A 21,676-nucleotide genomic window follows, 5' to 3' on the forward strand; every position below is an offset into this window, starting at 1 on the left:
CTCAGAAAGAGAAATGAACTGCAGTGAATTCTGTGATACATACAGATTACAAGCAGAACAGTCGAATTCAGCATACAGTATATGCAACAATATAACACACAACAAAGTCACAGCAAAGCGAGCATGATTATTTTATCCTTTTCATTTTTTTTTTTTACTCACACACACACACACATACATGCGCACGAGCGTGCACACACACACACACACACACACACACACACACACACACACACACTACCTGTACTCGTGCACAATTTTTTTGCATATACACTTGCACAACATACTGAACAAATATGGAGGTGAAGTCAGTGTGAAATAGTACCTAGCTGTAAAACACGCAACCATGGTTAATAAAACAAACAATGCATAAAAACATCAACTATTGGCATGGAAATATCAGTTACTAGCATAGAAACATCAATTACAACAGTAAAATTAGCATCTTTATTGTAAAATAAAACATCGCAACACAAATTCAAATTCAGCTTTAAGGTTGCAACAGGAGAGCTTCACTGCTGCCTGTCTTGTGCTGTCTTAGCTAGCTTCCCCCACAGGTAGAGCCATTCTCCTTCAATTCCTATTGACTGTTCTGCGACATTTCTCAGTTTGTCTCCCTGGCACTTTGGTGTCCAGTTAAGAGCCTGTCTTGGAAGTGTATCAGGTGGTGTGCTTAGACATGGCCAGGTCTTGGGAGTTGGTCAGACAACAAGCAATAATGATGAAGATGGTTGTCATGTGGTCCCAAACCTACAGTGGACAAAAAAAAAACAAGAGAGGCAAGGCCTTCAAGACTCACTTGTGATAAATTAAGTCCCCTAGCATTAATTACAGAGTAATTTCCCTTTTTTACTATCTGCACCAAAACGTTTGCAAAATAAATAAAACTTCCATGCTTAGCAAAAGAAGTTCCTGTTTGAACAAAAAATGATAATAATGACTGCTCTTGTTGTTGTGTCAGAATAAGAGGTCAAAGTGCCAAGTTTAGAGAATACAAAAAATATAAATATACCAGTAAATGCAGTTTGCATATAATTAGGCTTCTTTTTCATTTTTTGTGCCCATCCCAGAGGCGCAATATTGTTTTAAACAAGATGACTGGAAAGAACTGAATTTTTCCTATTTTTATGCCAAATTTGGTGTCAACTGACAAAGTATTTGCAGAGAAAATGTCAATGTTAAAGTTTACCACGGACACACAGACACACGGACACACACACACACTCACACACACACAGACAACCGAACACTTGGTTAAAACATATACTCACTCTGTTTACACAAGTGAGTCAGAAATGGTTGCTGCTTCTGTGGCTTTCATGCCCTGCTCTTATGGTGACCTCGGTTTTGATCCCTCTTCACTTCTATGCTTGGGGTGAGTCCTGTCATAGTCTTTGGTGTTGGCAGATTCATAGAGGACTGTTGTTGGAGGGACCTGGTGGCAGTCTCCAACACGAAGGGGATGCTCATTTGACCTGGCTCAGTAGCTGAGCTATTCAGTGTGGGGCTTTGTTGGTGGTGTCCTGTGTATGCTAAATCACAACAGGCACGACTGAACACCACGGAAGTGACTCAGCAGCATTGCAGGGTCTCCTCTGGTGTGTGGCCTCCTGGTGATCAAAATGCTGATAGTTATGTGTGGACTGCTGATGCTGGGACTGCCATAGATTAACCCGGGTGTGGTTGTGATGGGGGACTGGGAATGGGCAGCGTGGGAGGAATATTACAGAAACGGTGCACATGATGGAGCAGCAAAAAAAAAGAGTGTGTGTGTGTGTGTGTGTGATTTTGTATGTGTACGTGCGTGTCCGTGTTTGTGTGTGTGTGTGCGTGTGCGCGATGTGTGTGTCGGCGTGCATGCGTGTGTGTGTATGCGTGTTTGTGTGTGTGCAGAGCACGGAGCTGGGGCTGCACGTGCATGACCTGTTGTCTGTGTGGCGTGACTGGCTGAACCCCAACCAGCGTGACCTGGTGCTGGTGTTCCTGACCCTGCTGCGTCAGTGCGGCTGTAACATCACCTCGCCGGACCTGCCCAGCACACCTGACCAGGCAGACACCCTGAAAGAGGTGCGGGGCTGGGTGTCCACTCTTTTGTATGTGTTAGAGAAGCATGTCAGCTGTTTGTGACTGACCATTTCTAAATACTGAACTACTACTGCTGCTACTACTACTGCTGCTAATGTACATTTGAATTGGACCCTTTCCCTCTAAGAGTTCAGTGTGTTTTACACGAAAGTTGCAAATCGCATGAACTCCTCTCTCCTTGCCCCCCTGCGCCCCCTCCTCTCATTTCTCATACATGCAAAGTGAGTTGGCAGGCATGTGGAGTGTTGAAGACCGAAGAAACAAAGAACACTCACAGATGAGTTTTTAATGAAAAGTGAAAGAGACGGAGTCAGATCGACGGATATGATGTGGAAAGTTGTTCCAGATATGAGGAGCAGCAAAGAGGAGAGAGCATTCACCTTTGGTTGTTTAAACTCTTTCCATACGGACGGCGAAAGAGACGACGTTAACAGCATTTCACCCCAATTACCATCATCAAAATATTGTAAGCGGAAGGCTCTTATACTGAAGACGTGAATGTTGACAAAGAATACCATAATTCTGTCGACGGAAGCTAAAGGTTGGGTCATTGAGACACCCACTGGACATCCGAGGGGTCTGTGTAGAGGAGAAGAGAGGACTGGCCGTACTGAGTGAGTTAATGAAATGCAGAATTTTCAGAAGGTAACAGAGGAAGAGTAACGGAGGAAGAGTGGAGAGGGTTCTTGAGGAAATGTCAGCACTGATGAGGTCAAAGATATACAGACAAAGATAGGTCCAGTGGAGTGGAAGAATGTTGTGTGTCTTGGAACAGTGGTATGTCAAGTGTGGACAGACGTGATCTGTTGGTAGAGTGATGGTGGACACTGCTTCACCTGACATGCTTCAGATTTTCTTTGTGTGTGTGTGTTCTGTTCATTCAATTTCCATTTTTTACAACACACAATTTGCACAGGTGCATACAGAAGAAATGAAAAGGGGATGAAATCGATGAAGCATGAGGAAAAGGTGAACAGAAATGAAAAATACACGATGATAAAAAAAAAAAAGAATTAGCACTCTGGGTACTGTGAATAAATAAATAAGTTTAAATAAATTGTCAAATAAAGAGAAAAGATAAAGATCCATTCCACCCAAAATATGTCCATGATCATTATTACTTAACTCCATAGCCTGTCTGGCTAGGCCATTTCAGTTGTAAGGGCGCCACCACTGATGACTTTCTGACAAGATCCCTCCATTTGATCCAGACCTTGGCTGTCCCCAGCGTGCTGATGAGAAGCATGTTTGTCCACTCCTTGATGTGATCCTCCCATCTCTTCCTCTGTCTATCACGTCTCCTTTCTCTGTACACGGTTCCTTGACTGATGGTTTTTGCAGGTCTAGAACATCTTGATTGTTTGGTCCTTTTTTTGAATAAATGAACAGAATAGTTTCTTAAGGTTCATTTAAGCATATTCAAAAGTGTGTGTGTGTGTGTGTTGTTGTGTTGTGTACGTGACACAGTTAGAAAGGTAAGACTTCATTGATGTGTATGTGAATTTTAATGTACATTTAGAACGGTTAATCTACAGTCATAGCATGTGTGTGTGTGTGTGTGTGTGTATGTGTGTGTGTGTGTGTGTGTGTGAGCATGCTTGTGTGTGTGTGTGTGAGCATGCTCTTGTGTGTGTGTGTGTGAGAGCATGCTTGTGTGTGTGTGTGTGTGACTTGCTTCCACTGTTCAGCAGAAGAAAAGCGTTGAGTTCCGCCTCAGCCGAGATCAACAGAGCTGGCGAGCCAGGCGTACCATGCATCAGGACAGGTACATGGTCTCTTCTCTCACCTGCCCTGTCATCACCTGTTTCAGTGCAAGCTGAGTCACTCAGTGCTCAGCTTGTGTCAGAGACTGATATCAGCTGAGAGTTGGACCAACAGCAAAGTGAAAGCTGTGTGATCAGTAGTTTCTTACAGCCTAGTCTTTTGTGAAGGACTGTGACTCAAACTAGGAGGCAAGATTGCACTAGCTCTTAGTGATGCAGCCGTATGGGCACAAGTTTGTCTTTGAGGACCAGCTCGGTGTGACTGTCCCAAAGCCCTCTTGGCTGAGAGAGTGGGAATGTAATTTGGGCAAAACACATTCAACCATAATGAAATTCTAGATAGTCAGGGCAGCAGTTGCCTCCTCTGCTGTTCTGATGGTCATAGTTGGATATGACTATCATACAATATCATACATTGAGTCACTTTCGGATCTTTTATTTCAGGCTCAAGTCCTGATCAGTGCATTGGGTTTATGATGAAAATGGGCATCTGCTGCTTTTTTTTTCTTTTTCTTTTTTTATACAACGGATGTGGTGTAGTGTGTATGGATCAGTCCACATACTCTGCCACCTTGAAACTGAGGCTGAAACTGATTGTCAGATGGTCTTAGGTTTATGCAAATATTCATAGATTTTACGCAGATATTGATTCTGTGCAAATATTCATAAAAATTTTGCAAATTGTCCAGGGATTTCAAGGAAACAGTGCATAGATTTTCTCATAACTTGTTGTCATCGCTGTCAGGATGTTTGTTGCAGCAGGTTTCTGGCAAGGTAAAGTGATAATTGATGGCGGTTGTACCATGGTTATCCAAAGTGCGGGGCCAGTTTGAGGAGGCGATGCAAACAGTCACTGGTCTCTCATAACTTGTCACTGCCATCAGGATGTTTGTTGCAGCATATTTCTGGCAAGGCAAAACAATGATTTATGGTACCATAGTTATCCAGAGTGTGGGCATGATTGTTGTTGTACTGTGGTTATCCAGAGTGCGGGCATGATTGTTGTACCAAAGTTATCCAGAGTGCGGGCATAATTGTTGTTGTTCCATGGTTATCCAGAGTGCGGGCATGATTGTTGTTCCATGGTTATCCAGAGTGCGGGCGTGATTATTGTTGTTCCATGGTTATCCAGAGTGTGGGCATGATTGTTGTACCAAAGTTATCCAGAGTGCGGGCATGATCGTTGTACCATGGTTATCCAGAGTGGGGGCATGATTGTTGTTGTATCTTGGTTATCCAGAGTGCGGGCATGATTGTTGTTGTTCCATGGTTATCCAGATTGCGGGTATGATTGTTGTTGTTCCATGGTTATCCAGAGTGCGGGCATGATTGTTGTTGTACCATGGTTATCCAGAGTGCGGGCATGATTGTTGTTGTGCCATGGTTATCCAGAGTGCGGGCATGATTGTTGTTGTGCCATGGTTATCCAGAGTGTGGGCATGATTGTTGTTGATTGTTGTTGTGCCATGGTTATCCAGAGTGCGGGCATGATTGTTGTTGATTGTTGTTGTGCCATGGTTATCCAGAGTGCAGGCATGATTGTTGTTGTGCCATGGTTATCCAGAGTGCGGGCATGATGTGGGCATGATTGTTGTTGATTGTTGTTGTGCCATGGTTATCCAGAGTGCGGGCATGATTGTTGTTGTGCCATGGTTATCCAGAGTGCGGGTATGATTGTTGTTGATTGTTGTTGTGCCATGGTTATCCATAGTGAGGGCATGATTGTTGTTGTGCCATGGTTATCCAGAGTGCAGGCATGATTGTTGTTGATTGTTGTTGTACCACGGTTATCCAGAGTGCGGGCATGATTGTTGTTGTACCGTGGTTATCCAGGGTGCGGGGCCGGTTTGAGGAGGTGATGCAACGGGTGCAGGGCCACGCCATGGCCCTGACGCAGCGCATGACAGCGCAGCAGACCCGGGAGCGCGGCAGTCTGGTGGAGCACATCAAACACACCATGGCCCAGCAGGTGCAGCTGAAGAAGAACTGGCAGGACATTGTGCACAGCCTCACTCACGAGCGGTTAGTCTGTGTGTGTGTGTGTGTGTATGTGTACGTGTGTGTGTGTTCATGTGTGTGTGTGTGGGTGTGGATATGTGTGTTTGTGTGTGCATGTGTGTGTGTTTGTGTATGTGCATGTGTGTGTGTGTGCGTGCGCGCATGTACGTGTTTGTGTGTGTGTGTGCTGCTGTCACCACTGCCTTGAAGGGGGGCACCTTTGGGTGCACAGGGTTTGTACATTGCCTTACATGCAGAATGCAGAGCAGGATTTTTTTTTTTTTTTAGGTGGTGATGCAATACATTCATTTATGCAAGTAGTTGCAGATTTTATGCAAATAGTCATATATTTCATGCAAATAATAGTTGATTTTGCCCCTTCACTGCCAGATTTTTGCCTTCGTGGGTAGGTTCTCTTCTCTGTTCACTGCTCTTTCATTTGTTGAGGTATTTCTAAGATTGTTTGCATGTTTTTTTTTCCTCATACCCTTGGCTATGAGGTGACAGCATAATGTTGTGATGTTGTTTGTAATTATTGTGGTAACCATGGATATCCCCTGTGGGATGCTTGGGTCTTTCAGTTTAAATAGCGTCCCTGGCTTCTGGAAACTCTTTCCTAGAAATTTCCTCTTATCTGTTGCTCTCCTTATTTCTGCCTTTTAAAAAAGTTTCTTTCTTCACTGTTGTTTCCTTTTTCTGTCTTCCAGGTCCATTCCCCTTTCTTTTTTCAAGCAAGTCTGGACCCTTTTTTTTAGCTTTTCTGCAGTCTATGATGTACTGTCAGTGCTGTGTTTAACACTGTTGAACATTTTATATAGCTGGGCAGTCCTGATATGGCCCTGTGTGGTCGGCTGGACTATGAGCAATGTCAGCCATGGATATAGGACGGACGCAATAGCCGAGTGGTTAAAGCGTTGGACTGTCAATCTGAGGGTCCCGGGTTCGAATCACGGTGACGGCGCCTGGTGGGTAAAGGGTGGAGATCTTTACGATCTCCCAGGTCAATATATGTGCAGACCTGCAAGTGCCTGAACCCCCTTCGTGTGTATGTGCAAGCAGAAGATCAAATACACACGTTAAAGATCCTGTAATCCATGTCAGCGTTCGGTGGGTTATGGAAACCAGAACATACCCAGCATGCACACCCCCGAAAACGGAGTATGGCTGCCTACATGGCGGGGCAAAAACAGTCATACACGTAAAAGCCCACTCGTGTGCATACGAGTGAATGCAGAAGAAGAAGAAGAAGCCATGGATATACATGATATTTTTTGGGGAAAAACATATTCAGAACGTACTCATTCACTCCTGAGCATAAAACCACAAGCACACTGCAAAATTGGTTTTCTTGTATAATTTCAAACTGAGAATGAAAATACGTAACTCGCCAGTACTGCCTGTGTACAAACTTGGCATGGTACTTCATAAAACAACCTTAACGGAATTACTGCATGCCAGGGCAAAACATTGCTTTCCTTGGTATGTTCACTAAACTGCTCTTTCTTTTATTTTGGTATCTTAAAGATTCTTGGCAGGATTTGAATAATAATGTACATGTTTCTTGCATGGTTGTGGAGTCTTCATGAATCTGCCGATATTGGACAGCTTCACACAAGGTCTTCACTGGCACAGATGGGAAGGAGACATTGAAAGGAAGATGGTTTGAACAGTATTTTTCAAACATGTCGCAGTGCAGTGTAATTATAGTTAAACAGGACAACAAGAAAAGGTTATGCAAAGTCCTGTCCTGGTGTATGTATATTCTTATGTATGTGACAAATATCTTCACAGCAGGATTTTTTTTTTTTAAGTTCAGTTTAGTTGTTCATGGAGGTGTCACAGGCGTTTTGACAAATCTATATATGCTACACCACATCTGCTAACCAGATGCCTGACCAGCAGCATCACCCTATGCGCTTAGTCAGACCTTGAGGGAAAATAAAATGAAATATGATGAAACAAAATATATGAATAAATAAAAATGATAGATAAAATATCAGCAGCCTTCACCACTGGATTAATTCAAAACCAACTTGGTTGACTCAACAGTAACGACAGCAAATGAAAATACATACTCTCAATTATTCTGATTCGTCTGTCATTGAGTTGGTCTTCACATACCACACACCCTATTTATGATAAACAAACAAAAACAAATAATAACCACCATCGCCAGCTTTTGCATCACAAAATAATAATTGGAATAATTCACATCACATTCTTTTCACATTGTCCAACAAAAGGAACCAGGTTCCACCACCGCCGCCCAAATGCATGTTTTCTGTCTCCTTGATATAAAGCGATTTCAGTTTCCCTGCAAGTGAGTTGGGCACTGTTGAAAAGGCGTCTGTCCATTCGTGCTGAAGTCAAGTCTTCTTGGAATGTCATATCCAACACCAATGGTTTTAATTAGCAGTGGAGGCAATCTTGTATTTCTGTTCTTGTTCTTTGCCAATTTTTGTCAACTAAAAAATGATTTTTAGAAAAGGAAATAATGTCAGTTTAGTCTAAGGATTTAAATGTGTACATGTTTCTTAGGTGGTTGTGGAGTCTTCATGAATCTGCTGATATTGGACAGCTTCACACAAGGTCTCGACTGGAGATAGGAAGGAGACATTGAAAAAAAGATGGTTTGAACAGTATCTTTATTTCAAACATGTCGCAATACAACATGAATAAATAAAATGTCAGACCCCTTCACCACAAGTTTTAATTTAAAGCAGACATGATTAATTCAAGAGTACAGCAAATGGAAATACATACCCTATATTATTCTGATTTGTCTATCTTAGAGTAAGACTTCACATACTGCACACCCTATTTAAACAAACAAACAGAAAACAACAACCCCAAAATAAACACGAACAAAACAAAACAAAAAAACATCAGAAAATCACTATCACCAGAATCTGCATCACAAATTCACATCACCGGCACGCATTCTTTTCACATTGTCTAACAAAAGGAACCAGGTTCCACCCCCGCCGCCCAAATGCATGTTTTCTGTCTCCTTGATATAAAGCGATTTCAGTTTCCCTGCAAGTGAGTTGGGCACTGTTGAGAAGGCCTCTGTCAAAGCCTAGCACAGTCCAGCATCATCTGGTTGTTGTTTTTCAAACTGTTCGTGCTGAAGTCATGTCTTTTGTGTAGGTGATCTTGTATCATCTTGTACTGCTGTTCTTTTTCTTGACCAGTTTGTTGTCAACTGTGGCATATGGAATTTGAGTTTTCTTTGTTTTTAGCCTTGTCGAACTCCATGTCTTGAATTCGTCTGTCAGCGCTACATGTGGGTTTGTCTGTGCGCTTTATCCTGGTTGAGACGGCCTCCATCAAAGACTTTTTTTTCAGAGCTTTGCACAGTCCAGTGTCATCTGATTGTTCTTTTTCAAATTCTTCAAATTCTTCGTTCACTCTGGTCAAGTCTTCTCGGAATGACACTGTCTAACACCAATTGCTTTGTGTGTTTAGTAGTGGAGGCAATCTTTTTTTGCTGTTCTTATTCTTGACCAGTTTATTGTAAACTAAAAAATGATAAAAGGAAATAATGTCAGTTTAGTTTCAGGATTTAAATGTGTACTTGTTTCTTGCATGATTGTGGTGTCGTCATGAATCTGCCGATATTGGACACACAAGCTCTGGGCTGGCACAGATGGGAAGGAGACATTGAAAGGAAGACGGTTTAAACAGTATCTTTATTTCAAACATGTCACAATACAACACAGTCACAATACAACACAGTTATGGATGAACAGGACAACAAGAAAAGATTATGCAAAGTCCTTTCCTGGTGCATGTACGTTCTTATGTATGTGGCGAATATCTTCATGGGTTAGTTCTTTTTGCTGTTCAGTTGATTTCATTTGCACGTGGAGGCATCACTGCATTTAGACAAATCCAAAGTGTGTGTGTGAAATGTGTGTGTGTGTGTGTTTAGGTGTGTGTAGTGGTAAAGTGTTGTTCAAGGGTGTATAGTGATTAATTGTGTGTGTGTGTGTTCAGGGGTGTGTAGTGATTAAGTGTATATGTTCAGAGTGTGTAGTGGTAAAGTGTTGTCCAAGGGTGTGTAGTGATTAAGTGTATGTGTGTGTGTTCAGGGGTGTGTAGTGATTAAGTGTGTCTGTGTTCAGGGGTGTGTAGTGATTAAGTGTGTGTGTGTTCAGGGGTGTGTAGTGATTAAGTGTGTGTGTGTGTTCAGGAGGGTGTAGTGATTAAGTGTGTATGTGTGTTCAGGGGTGTGTAGTGATTAAGTGTGTGTGTGTGTTCAGGGGTGTGTAGTGATTAAGTGTGTGTGTGTGTGTTCAGGGGTGTGTAGTGATTGTGTGTGTGTGTGTGTGTGTGTGTGTTCAGGGGTGTGTAGTGATTAAGTGTGTGTGTGTGTGTTCAGGGGTGTGTAGTGATTAAGTGTGTGTGTGTGTGTGTTCAGGGGTGTGTAGTGATTAAGTGTGTGTGTGTGTGTGTGTGTTTAGGGGGGTGTAGTGATTAAGTGTGTATGTGTGTTCAGGGGTGTGTAGTGATTAAGTGTGTGTGTGTGTGTTCAGGGGTGTGTAGTGATTAAGTGTGTGTGTGTGTGTTCAGGGGTGTGTAGTGATTAAGTGTGTGTGTGTGTGTGTGTGTGTTAGGGGGGTGTAGTGATTAAGTGTGTGTGTGTGTGTTCAGGGGTGTGTAGTGATTAAGTGTGTGTGTGTGTTCAGGAGGGTGTAGTGATTAAGTGTGTATGTGTGTTCAGGGGTGTGTAATGGTTAAGTGTGTGTGTGTGTGTTCAGGGGTGTGTAGTGATTAAGTGTGTGTGTGTGTTCAGGAGAGTGTAGTGATTAAGTGTGTATGTGTGTTCAGGGGTGTGTAGTGATTAAGTGTGTGTGTGTGTTCAGGAGGGTGTAGTGATTAAGTGTGTGTGTGTGTGTTCAGGGGTGTGTAGTGATTAAGTGTGTGTGTGTGTGTGCTCAGGGGGGTGTAGTGATTAAGTGTGTATGTGTGTTCAGGGGGGTGTAGTGATTAAGTGTGTATGTGTGTTCAGGGGTGTGTAGTGGTTAAGTGTGTGTGTGTGTTCAGGGGTGTGTAGTGATTAAGTGTGTATGTGTGTTCAGGGGTGTGTAGTGATTAAGTGTGTGTGTGTGTGTTCAGGGGTGTGTAGTGATTAAGTGTGTGTGTGTGTGTGTTCAGGGGGGTGTAGTGATTAAGTGTGTGTGTGTGTGTGTGTTCAGGGGGGTGTGGCATGACGAGGAGTCGTACCCCCAGTCGTGGGAGCTGGACCCCACAGAGGGGCCGGGACGTATCCGGCGTCGCTTGATGCGGTGTCACCTGGGTCTGCAGTCCAAGTACGTCCGTCCCTCCCTCCGGCAGAAGTTGGGTCAGTCTGGATTGGCTGTTGTTTCTTTCAATAGAATTTTTATTCATTCATTTATTGACATACACTTGTTGTGCTTGGTATACATATGCTTGCACACACACACACATACTGTCTTTTTTTTTTCTTCTTTGTTTTTGTTGCTCATTTGTTTTTGTTTGTTTTTGCATTGATGGCTGGATGTAAAAAGAAAAGAAGGGATAACACTTATTCCCTCTTGAAATAAAAACTTGTTACATTTCATTCCATTTCACTGTCTCTCTCGCTCTCTCTCCTGCTCACTCTCTCTCCCGCTCGCTCTCTTTCTCTCGCTCTGTCTCTCTCTCTCTCTCTCGCTCGCTTGCTTGCTCTCTCTCTTTCGCACATGTACATACCATGTGTAAGTAAGAATATGTACACAATGAAGAACGTGAGTTCATTGAGGGGTTGATTTCCTTCCAGGGGAAAGCTACTGCCTTGAAAAAGATGAACAACCTTAAGAGCCCACGCCCTGATGGATTTACAGTAGAATTTTCTTAGTTTTTCTTTGTTGACATTGGAAGCTTTCTTGTACGCTCTGTTAGCCCTTTGAGCCCTGAGTTTCTGTAGGAGATGTTGATTGAATTGTTCTAATAAATCCTTTTTTTTTTTTTTTTGCATATTCCCATTTCATAATGTGTATACTTTTTAGTGTTTAGGAGATGTTGATTGAATTGTTTTAATCAATCCTTTTTTTGTATATTCCCCTTTTACTAATATGTATGCATGCATTCGCACGCACGCGTGCACACACACACACACACACACACACAAGCATGCATGCATGCACATGCACAAATACAAGCACACACTTACATTACAAAGGTCTTATGTCACTTGAAGTGAAAAGATGTTAACTCATTGAGCCCTGTGCTCGGGCATTGCTCTGGTGTTAAAATTTGTCTTAGAATGGTTTTCACATTCCTGCATAGAATGGTTTTCCCGTTCCTGCATATGCATATACTGCAAGGAAAGGGAATTAACTTCTACAGTGTGTCTGGATGTGTCCACAGGTAATTTGGAGGAAGAACACCATAATTTCTGCACTTTATCTGCGTCAGTATTGCATGGAAGCCTGTCAAGGCTGTAGACTACACAGGATTGAATGGGTTAAAGGAAGACAATGTGTGTGCCTGTGTGTGTGTGTGTGTGTCTTTGTGTGTGTGTGTGTGTGTGTGTGTGCAGCCTGTCAGGAGAAGGACCCTCCCCTGAAGTACCTGTTTGAGGACGACCACCAGGTGGTGGATTCCGCTGCGCTGGTCTACAAACTCTACACCAACGATGCTGTGCAGTGAGTCGGGGCCACCTTGCACATGTCGCTTCTTTCAGTAAAAACAGATTAGCTTTTCTTTAAAAGTTGACACCTGGGTGAGTCTGTGCAGTGCCTTAGATATCATTCTGCAAACATGCACAGTAAGGTAGATAATGTACCGCAGACATGTACACTAACTTAGATATCATACCAGAAACAAGTGAAGTAACTTAGATATTACACCACAAACAAATGCAGTAACTTTGATATGATACCACAAACATGTACAGTAACTTAAGTACCATACTTATCAGCCTACAAGGTGCTGCAGCACATAAGGCATACCCCTGTTTAAAAAAAAAAATTACAGCACAGCTAAGATGCATCTAGTGCGTAAGTAAGTCTTCCATATTTGTTGTGCTGATACCAAATATTCTTTGAGCTGTGATGTCATCTTCAGGAATTTGATTGGATTCTGACTTGTTTTTGTCTGCATCTGGTTTTTTTCAGTCTGCCAAACTGGTTCTTCCTTGCAAGTTCAGTTTCTATAGGCTGTACAGGGTGTATGTGTGAATGTGTGTCTTCATGTTTTACATTTATTTGCTTATTTATCATCATTGTTGTCTTATTTATTTATTTATTATTATTATTATTTTATTATTATTATTATTACTACTACTACTACCTCTTTTTATATTATAATTATTATTTATTTATTTATTAATTTATTTATTTATGTAAGCTTATCTATTATTTATTCACCTTTTTTTTTCTCAAGGCCTGACTAAGCGCGTTGGGTTACGCTGCTGGTCAGACATCTGCTTGGTAGATGTGGTGTAGCGTATATGGATTTGTCTGAACGCAGTGACGCCTCCTTGAGCTACTGAAACTGAAACTGAAACTGTACAGAAAGAAGATTGTCAGAGGAAAGACAGATGTGATGATTTCAGCTGTTTGTTGTATTATTCTTGTCTCTCAACTGATTCCTCTGTGTCACATTCGGGCTGTTCTCCCTAGGGAAGCGTGTCACCACAGTGCAGCACCACCTTTATTTTCTTTGTTTCTTTTTTCTGCCTGAAAGTTTATTTTTGGTCCTAAGAAAGTGGGTTCTTCTACAGGACTTTGCCAGAGACAACCCTTTTGTTGCAGTGATTTCTTTTATGTGCGCTAAGTGCATGCTACACAAGGGAACTTGGTTTATTGTCTCATCCGAATGACTAGCATCTAGACCACCACTCAAATTGTAAAAGAGGAGGAGAAAATGTTGATGAGTGTGTGATTTGTTCCTGTGCGCTCAGGTTCTCTTGCTTTCAGGGTAGACAGTTACCACATGGCCACCACTCCAGTGTTTCCCTGAGAAACTCACCTGACATTTGCATAAAGCAAGTTGTGAAGAGAGGGAAAGGTGCAGCAGAGTGCCTTTCCCTGTATACAGTGACTAGCGGACAAGGTGACAGTCATGAACAGTTCAAGTCCAGTACCAGTGTCAGATACCAGTTTGTTTTATTCACTTGAGGGGTCGAATGAAAGTGAGGAGTACTGATGACTGCTGGAAGAAGTTATTATTTTTTTCCTTTTTTTAAAAGACAAATCTTCTGAAAGACTGGTGTCATCCATGGCGAACATCATAGACATTTATTTTGTTTTCAGCATGTGTGATTACCGTAGTTGGTATCACATTAGTTTGGAAAAGAAAATTGTCTTAATTGGTAAGTTTCAGAAAAGGGTCTTTCCTGTAATACAGTGGTTAAATTGTCCTTAAATGTGTTCTTCTTTTCAACCAGTATCAGAGGGTGAGCTGGTTAAGTGTTGGACATCTGAATCATTATCCACCAGTGGTCAGGGTTTGAGGCCCCCTTTGGGTATGGTGTTGGACATCTGAATGATTATCCACCAGTGATCAGGGTTTGAGGCCCCCTTTGGGTATGGTGTTGGACATCTGAATCATTATCCACCAGTGATTAGGGTTTGAGGCCCCCTTTGGGTATGGTGTTGGACATCTGAATCATTATCCACCAGTGATCAGGGTTTGTGGCCCCCTTTGGGTATGGTGTTGGACATCTGAATGATCCACCAGTGATCAGGGTTTGTGGCCCCCTTTGGGTATGGTGTTGGACATCTGAATGATCCACCAGTGATCAGGGTTTGAGGCCCCCTTTGGGTATGGTGTTGGACATCTGAATCATTATCCACCAGTGGTCAGGGTTTGAGGCCCCCTTTGGGTATGGTGTTGGACATCTGAATCATTATCCACCAGTGATTAGGGTTTGAGGCCCTCTTTGGGTATGGTGTTGGACATCTGAATGATCCACCAGTGGTCAAGGTTTGAGGCCCCCTTTGGGTATGGTGTTGGACATCTGAATCATTATCCACCAGTGATTAGGGTTTGAGGCCCCCTTTGGGTATGGTGTTGGACATCTGAATCATTATCCACCAGTGATTAGGGTTTGAGGCCCTCTTTGGGTATGGTGTTGGACATCTGAATGATCCACCAGTGATTAGGGTTTGAGGCCCCCTTTGGGTATGGTGTTGGACATCTGAATGATCCACCAGTGGTCAAGGTTTGAGGCCCCCTTTGGGTATGGTGTTGCATCCGCGGGGAAAGGCACCTCATTTTTTCTCACTCCACCCATGTGTGAGTGGGTACTTGAGTTCACTGGGGAAGTTTGAAACAGTGGAAGAAAAGGGTTGGGTTCTGCCATCTTATGCCGAGCTTTAGACACGATGGATATGAATGCACTGCCCTCAGTGTTGTAAACACTATGGGACTTTTAACCTTTAACCCTTTTTTTTAAATTTTTTTTATAGAGTTTTTTATAGAGTGTAAGAGGTTTTGAATAAGATGTAATCTCATTTCTCTGTAATCTCATTTCTCTGTCATGCAGCAACACTTTTGTCTGTACTGCTGTGTCCCCTGCATCAGAGAGCAAAGGAGAACTACTCCTTGGTACGTTCACTGTGGTGGTTTATTTTTGTGTGCATGCTTTCACAGTTGTTGACACATGCTCACACTGGCATGTGACTTTGTTTGCTTTCATATGAACACATTCAAACATGAATGCACTGATTTATCAAGAATTCAAGACTCTTTATTGGCTTCAAATAGACAAATCTGGTATGTGCAAGGGGTATTGAAATGACATTCAACAATTAGCCACTCCACTTCTGGAAATCACTAAAAACAATGGCAGCTCACGCTTGCTCTCCATCCCCACACACCACCACCCTCACACACACACACTCACACACACACATGCTTAAACAAATACACACACACACTCACACATACACAATCGCATGCACACTAGCACTAATACAGACAGACTTGTGCACACACACATTCATCGCCATTCAAAACTCCACCCATACACACACTAATCCATTTCAACCTTCTGCACATGGTTACACCCTGCACACAACACACATGCACAGACATTCATGTACATGCTTGTGCGTGCACCTACACATAGACATGCACACTTGATTGATGAATTATCTGTTCGCTGTCTCATTCACATACTCAGCCGTCCAGACTTACATAGACAAAAAAAAAAAAAAAAAAAAAAAAAAAAAGGATACAAGATTACTTTATTGATTTAAAGAGAAATTGCTGTCACGTTTGGTGATGAAAGGTTATTTAAAAAAAAACAAAAAAACTCGAAGGGGATTTCATCCATAGAAGAACACGCACATCATGCAAGAAAAACTCAGATTCATTAAAGGTTCATAACACAGTAAAAGCTCATATAATACTATTTATGTCTAGTGATCTAGATATCATAGATACCCAGATAATGAAAGGAAGGAAATAGACTGCATATGGAATGATAAGATGTGGTGCACACATTACAAGCAAAAATACTTTTCATGTATATTGCTAAATGTTACAGGTGAGCAATACCTGTACTTCGTGGCAGACAAGGCCATCACTGACACAGACTACACACAGGTGAGTTGCAGTAATTTGTATTGATTGGTTGACTTGTTGTTGACTTGATTCTTTTGTTCTCCTAAGAATGACTTGTCTTTATGTGCTTTGTTCTATATGTGTGTGTGCATTTGTGTGGTTATTTCCACTTGTATGAATAGAGTGGAATAGAATACTTTAATGTTATGAAAATTTAAAGTTTATAAGACACAGAACACACACACACACACACACACACACACACACACACACACACACATATATATATACATTTTGTTGTGCGTGTTTGAGAGAATGTTTGTGCAAGTGTGTGTACAAATTCTTTCCACACAATCATTGAAGGCATTGTCTAAGCTTGGATTAGATTGTATTGTACTGTGCATGCTATTGTATTGTACGCGTCATTTCATGGACAGGATACAGAGACTCAGGAAATCATAAAGGGATGTACCCTACCCATCAGTCCACTTGTTGATATTTCCCCTCACAATCGACTCACTTAGCATTGTGACCAATGAGGTCAGGGGTTTTTTCGTGGTTTTTTTTCATCATTATTTTGTGTTATAATACCCTCTACCCCACCTTCCCTGTTGGCCCCTTAGATTACAGTAATCGGGATTCGGTTTCCAAAGAAAATAACTCCAACAGTGGAACTTTTCCAGAATGTTTTAGTGAGTGGTACAATATACTAAAAAGCAGCGTCTCCCAAAGATGCAAATGTTCTGATTTTGTTATACTTTGTAAAGACCAGTTTGCAGTTTCTTTCAGTGTCTTATGTTAAAGTCTTATTTGTTCTGACAAGTTCATTTTCAGCTTGCTAGGGTCATCCGCCTGCTTTGTGTGTGTGTGTGTGTGTGTGTGTGTGTGTGTGTGTGTGTGTGTGTGTGTGTGAAGCCATTCGGTAGTTTTACAACACACATAGTTTACTGAGTAAATACATACGGTTTTGCATTTGTATGGGATAATCAAGGGGTGGAAGATATTGCAGGTTTCTTAAAGTGTTTCAGACAACGTATTATTGATTGCAGGTGGCAAGATTGGCATGATCATATACAAACTAGTGATAGATTCGCACAGTTTAGACTTTTTAAAACATCGCATGTGATTGAGCCATACATTGAGTTAGGACTGAACAGATATATAAAATGTACACTGACAAAATTTAGATTTGGTATTTCTAGTATTGTTTCTCATAGTTTCAGGTATAGCATTCTAAATGAACCCATGTATACATGCCATTTATGCAGTTCGGGTAAAGAAGATAAATTGCATTTTTTTGTTATGTTGCCCTGCTTTGTGTGACCTCAGACAAAAACTTATTCAACCGAAATATTATAGAGATCCGTCTAATTTTAAGTTCAATTTACTCATGTCTTCAAGACATTCTGTATAACTTAGCCGTATATATATACAAAGGATTGAAGAGACTACGTACAGTTATCTCGTGAATGTTGTTGAATATTTGTGTTGACTGTTTGGGGTGATATGGTTGATATTGTGCTAACAATTTTTGGTTGATCTGAATTGTCTACTTACTGTGTCATGTCATTTTCTAATTATTATTTATCAATGAATCCCCCTTCAGTAAGGGGCTCTAGCCTTATCTGAATAAAACATTCGTTCGTTCGTTTGTACTGAGTACTGGTTGGGGCAGTGAGATGGACTGTCAGTCTCAGGCAGTGAAGCTGAGCCAAAGCTGAAGCTAATTGTGTGCATGTTTACACTGAATCTCCATTGAGCAGACCAGTCAACTGATTCATTTGCCTGAACAGGTTAAGGATGTTACTTTTTTTTCTCGGGTAGGTTGAACGATATATGTATACTGATGTGATTGGATCATGTGAGTGTTCCTAAGAAAATTCAGAGTGTCTCCAAAAAATGTCCAAATTGTTCATTAACTCACTCACCACCATAGGTGAAAGACTTGAGTTGACTAGACAGTGCACTGCCATAGGCAACTTTAGTTGACGTAAAGGGTCATGTTGATAAGACCATTTTTCACACTGTAACAAAGCTTGACAGCTGCAGCCAGTTTCCCGCCCATAGAGCAATGACTGACCTTCGCCCCCTTAAAAAGTTTGAAGTGAACAAGTCCATTGTGTTGTTTTGACATGAACCGAAGCCTGTGACTTAGAGCGTCGTATCTGAAATATTTGGCGCTTGGGAACGTTTTTCACACAGAAAGAGTTAAAAAGAGTTCAGAGGGGTTGGCATTTGCGGTGTTGAGAGAAACTGTTGCGTGGTGTGTGCAGATGTTGCTGGGCAACAAGGACCAGTTGTCGCTGATGTGGCGCTACTCTGAGCTGCTGGAGGTGCACTGTCGGTGGTACCAGCTGCAGGACACGGCGCTGGAGATGTTTGTGGTGACCGGCCGGAGCCACCTGCTGGCCTTCACCTCCACTGCTGTCAGTGCTCTCCCTTGTCGTCACTGTCAGACCTCATCACTGACCCACTTCTGTCACTGTCAGACCTCATCACTGACCCACTTCTGTCACTGTCAGACCTCATCACTGACCCACTTCTGTCACTTTGTCAGACCTCATCACTGACCCACTTCTGTCACTGTCAGACCTCATCACTGACCTACTTTTGTCACTGTCAGACCTCATCACTGACCCACTTCTGTCACTGTGTCAGACCTCATCACTGACCCACTTTTGTCACTGTGTCAGACCTCATCACTGACCCACTTTTGTCACTGTGTCAGACCTCATCACGGACCCACTTTTGTCACTGTGTCAGACCTCATCACTGACCCACTTTTGTCACTGTGTCAGACCTCATCACTGACCCACTTCTGTCACTGTCAGACCTCATCACTGACCCACTTCTGTCACTGTCAGACCTCATCACTGACCCACTTTTGTCACTGTCAGACCTCATCACTGACCCACTTCTGTCACTTAGAGCCCTGTTGTCATTGTCAGACCTCATCACTGACCCACTTCTGTCACTGTCAGACCTCATCACTGACCCACTTCTGTCACTGTCAGACCTCATCACTGACCCACTTTTGTCACTGTCAGACCTCATCACTGACCCACTTCTGTCACTGTCAGACCTCATCACTGACCCACTTCTGTCATTGTCAGACCACATCACTGACCCACTTCTGTCACTGTCAGACCTCATCACTGACCCACTTCTGTCACTGTCAGACCTCATCACTGACCCACTTCTGTCACTGTCAGACCTCATCACTGACCCACTTTTGTCACTGTCAGACCTCATCACTGACCCACTTCTGTCACTTAGAGCCCTGTTGTCATTGTCAGACCTCATCACTGACCCACTTCTGTCACTGTCAGACTTCATCACTGACCCACTTTTGTCACTGTGTCAGACCTCATCACTGACCCACTTCTGTCACTGTCAGACCTCATCACTGACCCACTTTTGTCACTGTCAGACTTCATCACTGACCCACTTTTGTCACTGTCAGACCTCATCACTGACCCACTTCTGTCACTGTCAGACCTCATCACTGACCCACTTTTGTCACTTAGAGCCCTGCTGTCACTGTCAGACCTCATCACTGACCCACTTTTGTCACTTAGAGCCCTGTTGTCACTGTCAGACCTCATCACTGACCCACTTTTGTCACTTAGAGCCCTGCTGTCACTGTCAGACCTCATCACTGACCCACTTTTGTCACTTAGAGCCCTGTTGTCACTGTCAGACCTCATCACTGACCCACTTCTGTCATTGTCAGACCTCATCACTGACCCACTTTTGTCACTTGGAGCCCTGCTGTCACTGTCAGACCTCATCACTGACCCACTTCTGTCACTGTCAGACCTCATCACTGACCCACTTTTGTCACTGTCAGACCTCATCACTGACCCAATTCTGTCACTGTCAGACCTCATCACTGACCCACTTTTGTCACTGTCAGACTTCATCACTGACCCACTTTTGTCACTGTCAGACCTCATCACTGACCCACTTCTGTCACTGTCAGACCTCATCACTGACCCACTTTTGTCACTTAGAGCCCTGCTGTCACTGTCAGACCTCATCACTGACCCACTTTTGTCACTTAGAGCCCTGTTGTCACTGTCAGACCTCATCACTGACCCACTTTTGTCACTTAGAGCCCTGCTGTCACTGTCAGACCTCATCACTGACCCACTTTTGTCACTTAGAGCCCTGTTGTCACTGTCAGACCTCATCACTGACCCACTTCTGTCATTGTCAGACCTCATCACTGACCCACTTTTGTCACTTAGAGCCCTGCTGTCACTGTCAGACCTCATCACTGACCCACTTCTGTCACTGTCAGACCTCATCACTGACCCACTTTTGTCACCTAGAGCCCTGCTGTCACTGTCAGACCTCATCACTGACCCACTTTTGTCACTGTCAGACCTCATCACTGACCCACTTTTGTCACTGTCAGACCTCATCACTGACCCACTTTTGTCACCTAGAGCCCTGCTGTCACTGTCAGACATCAATCACTGACCCACTTTTGTAACTGTCAGACCTCATCACTGACCCACTTTTGTCACCTAGAGCCCTGCTGTCACTGTCAGACATCAATCACTGACCCACTTTTGTAACTGTCAGACCTCATCACTGACCCACTTTTGTCACTTAGAGCCCTGTTGTCACTGTCAGACCTCATCACTGACCCACTGCTGTCACTGTCAGACATCAATCACTGACCCTCTTCTGTGACTTTTAGCTGATTGCATACTTTTGACCTTTTTTTTTTTTTTTTTAGCTGAGCACACACTTTGTTATAACTTTTTGCCGAGTGCATGCATTGTTGTAACTTTTAACTGAGTACACACTGGTTATAACTTTTAGATGAGCACTTTGTTATAACTTTTAGCCAAGTGCATGCTTTGTTATAACTTTTAGCTGAGTACACACTTTGTCACCTTTTATGATTTTGAGCTGACTGTATACTTTGTCAATTTTTTATTTTATTTTATAACTTTAAGCTGATTGCATACTTTGTCAACTTGTATAACTTTTGTACGAATGTATACTTTGTCAGATTTTATAATTTTAAGCTGATCACATACTTTGTAGACTATTATAACTTTCAGTTGACTGCATGCTTTGTAGACTTGTATATCTTTTAGCTAAGTGCATACTTTGTCAACTTTAATAACTTTGAGGCGATTGCTTGCTTTAATGACTTTTAACTTTTTAATGACTGCATGCTTTGTCAACTTTTGTAACTTTTTGCTGACTGCATGCATTGTCAGCTTGTGTAACTTCAAAGTGTTTGCATGCTTTGTTTACTGTTATAACTTTTATCAGCTGACTACGTGCTC

The 21,676-nt window shown here is 42.5% G+C and overlaps 1 protein-coding gene across 6 annotated transcripts in view; it reads left to right on the forward strand.

Annotated features, from left to right (window-relative positions):
• Positions 1-21,676, forward strand: part of LOC143281307 (lysosomal-trafficking regulator-like) — a 190,077-nt gene that overhangs the window by 143,586 nt on the left and 24,815 nt on the right. For all 6 annotated transcript variants that reach the window (XR_013055116.1, XR_013055117.1, XM_076586488.1 and 3 more), the window contains exons 35-42: positions 1,894-2,067; positions 3,774-3,850; positions 5,682-5,870; positions 11,048-11,193; positions 12,394-12,499; positions 15,346-15,407; positions 16,351-16,409; positions 18,641-18,793. Coding sequence is in view for 4 of the 6 variants with exons in the window: in XM_076586488.1 (XP_076442603.1) it covers positions 1,894-2,067; positions 3,774-3,850; positions 5,682-5,870; positions 11,048-11,193; positions 12,394-12,499; positions 15,346-15,407; positions 16,351-16,409; positions 18,641-18,793 (966 nt within the window). In the remaining 2 variants the exon portion in view is untranslated. The remainder of the gene's footprint in view (positions 1-1,893; positions 2,068-3,773; positions 3,851-5,681; positions 5,871-11,047; positions 11,194-12,393; positions 12,500-15,345; positions 15,408-16,350; positions 16,410-18,640; positions 18,794-21,676) is intronic.

The sequence above is a fragment of the Babylonia areolata genome, chromosome 4 (genome assembly GCF_041734735.1).
Source record: "Babylonia areolata isolate BAREFJ2019XMU chromosome 4, ASM4173473v1, whole genome shotgun sequence".
Taxonomy (NCBI): Eukaryota; Metazoa; Mollusca; class Gastropoda; order Neogastropoda; family Buccinidae; genus Babylonia; species Babylonia areolata.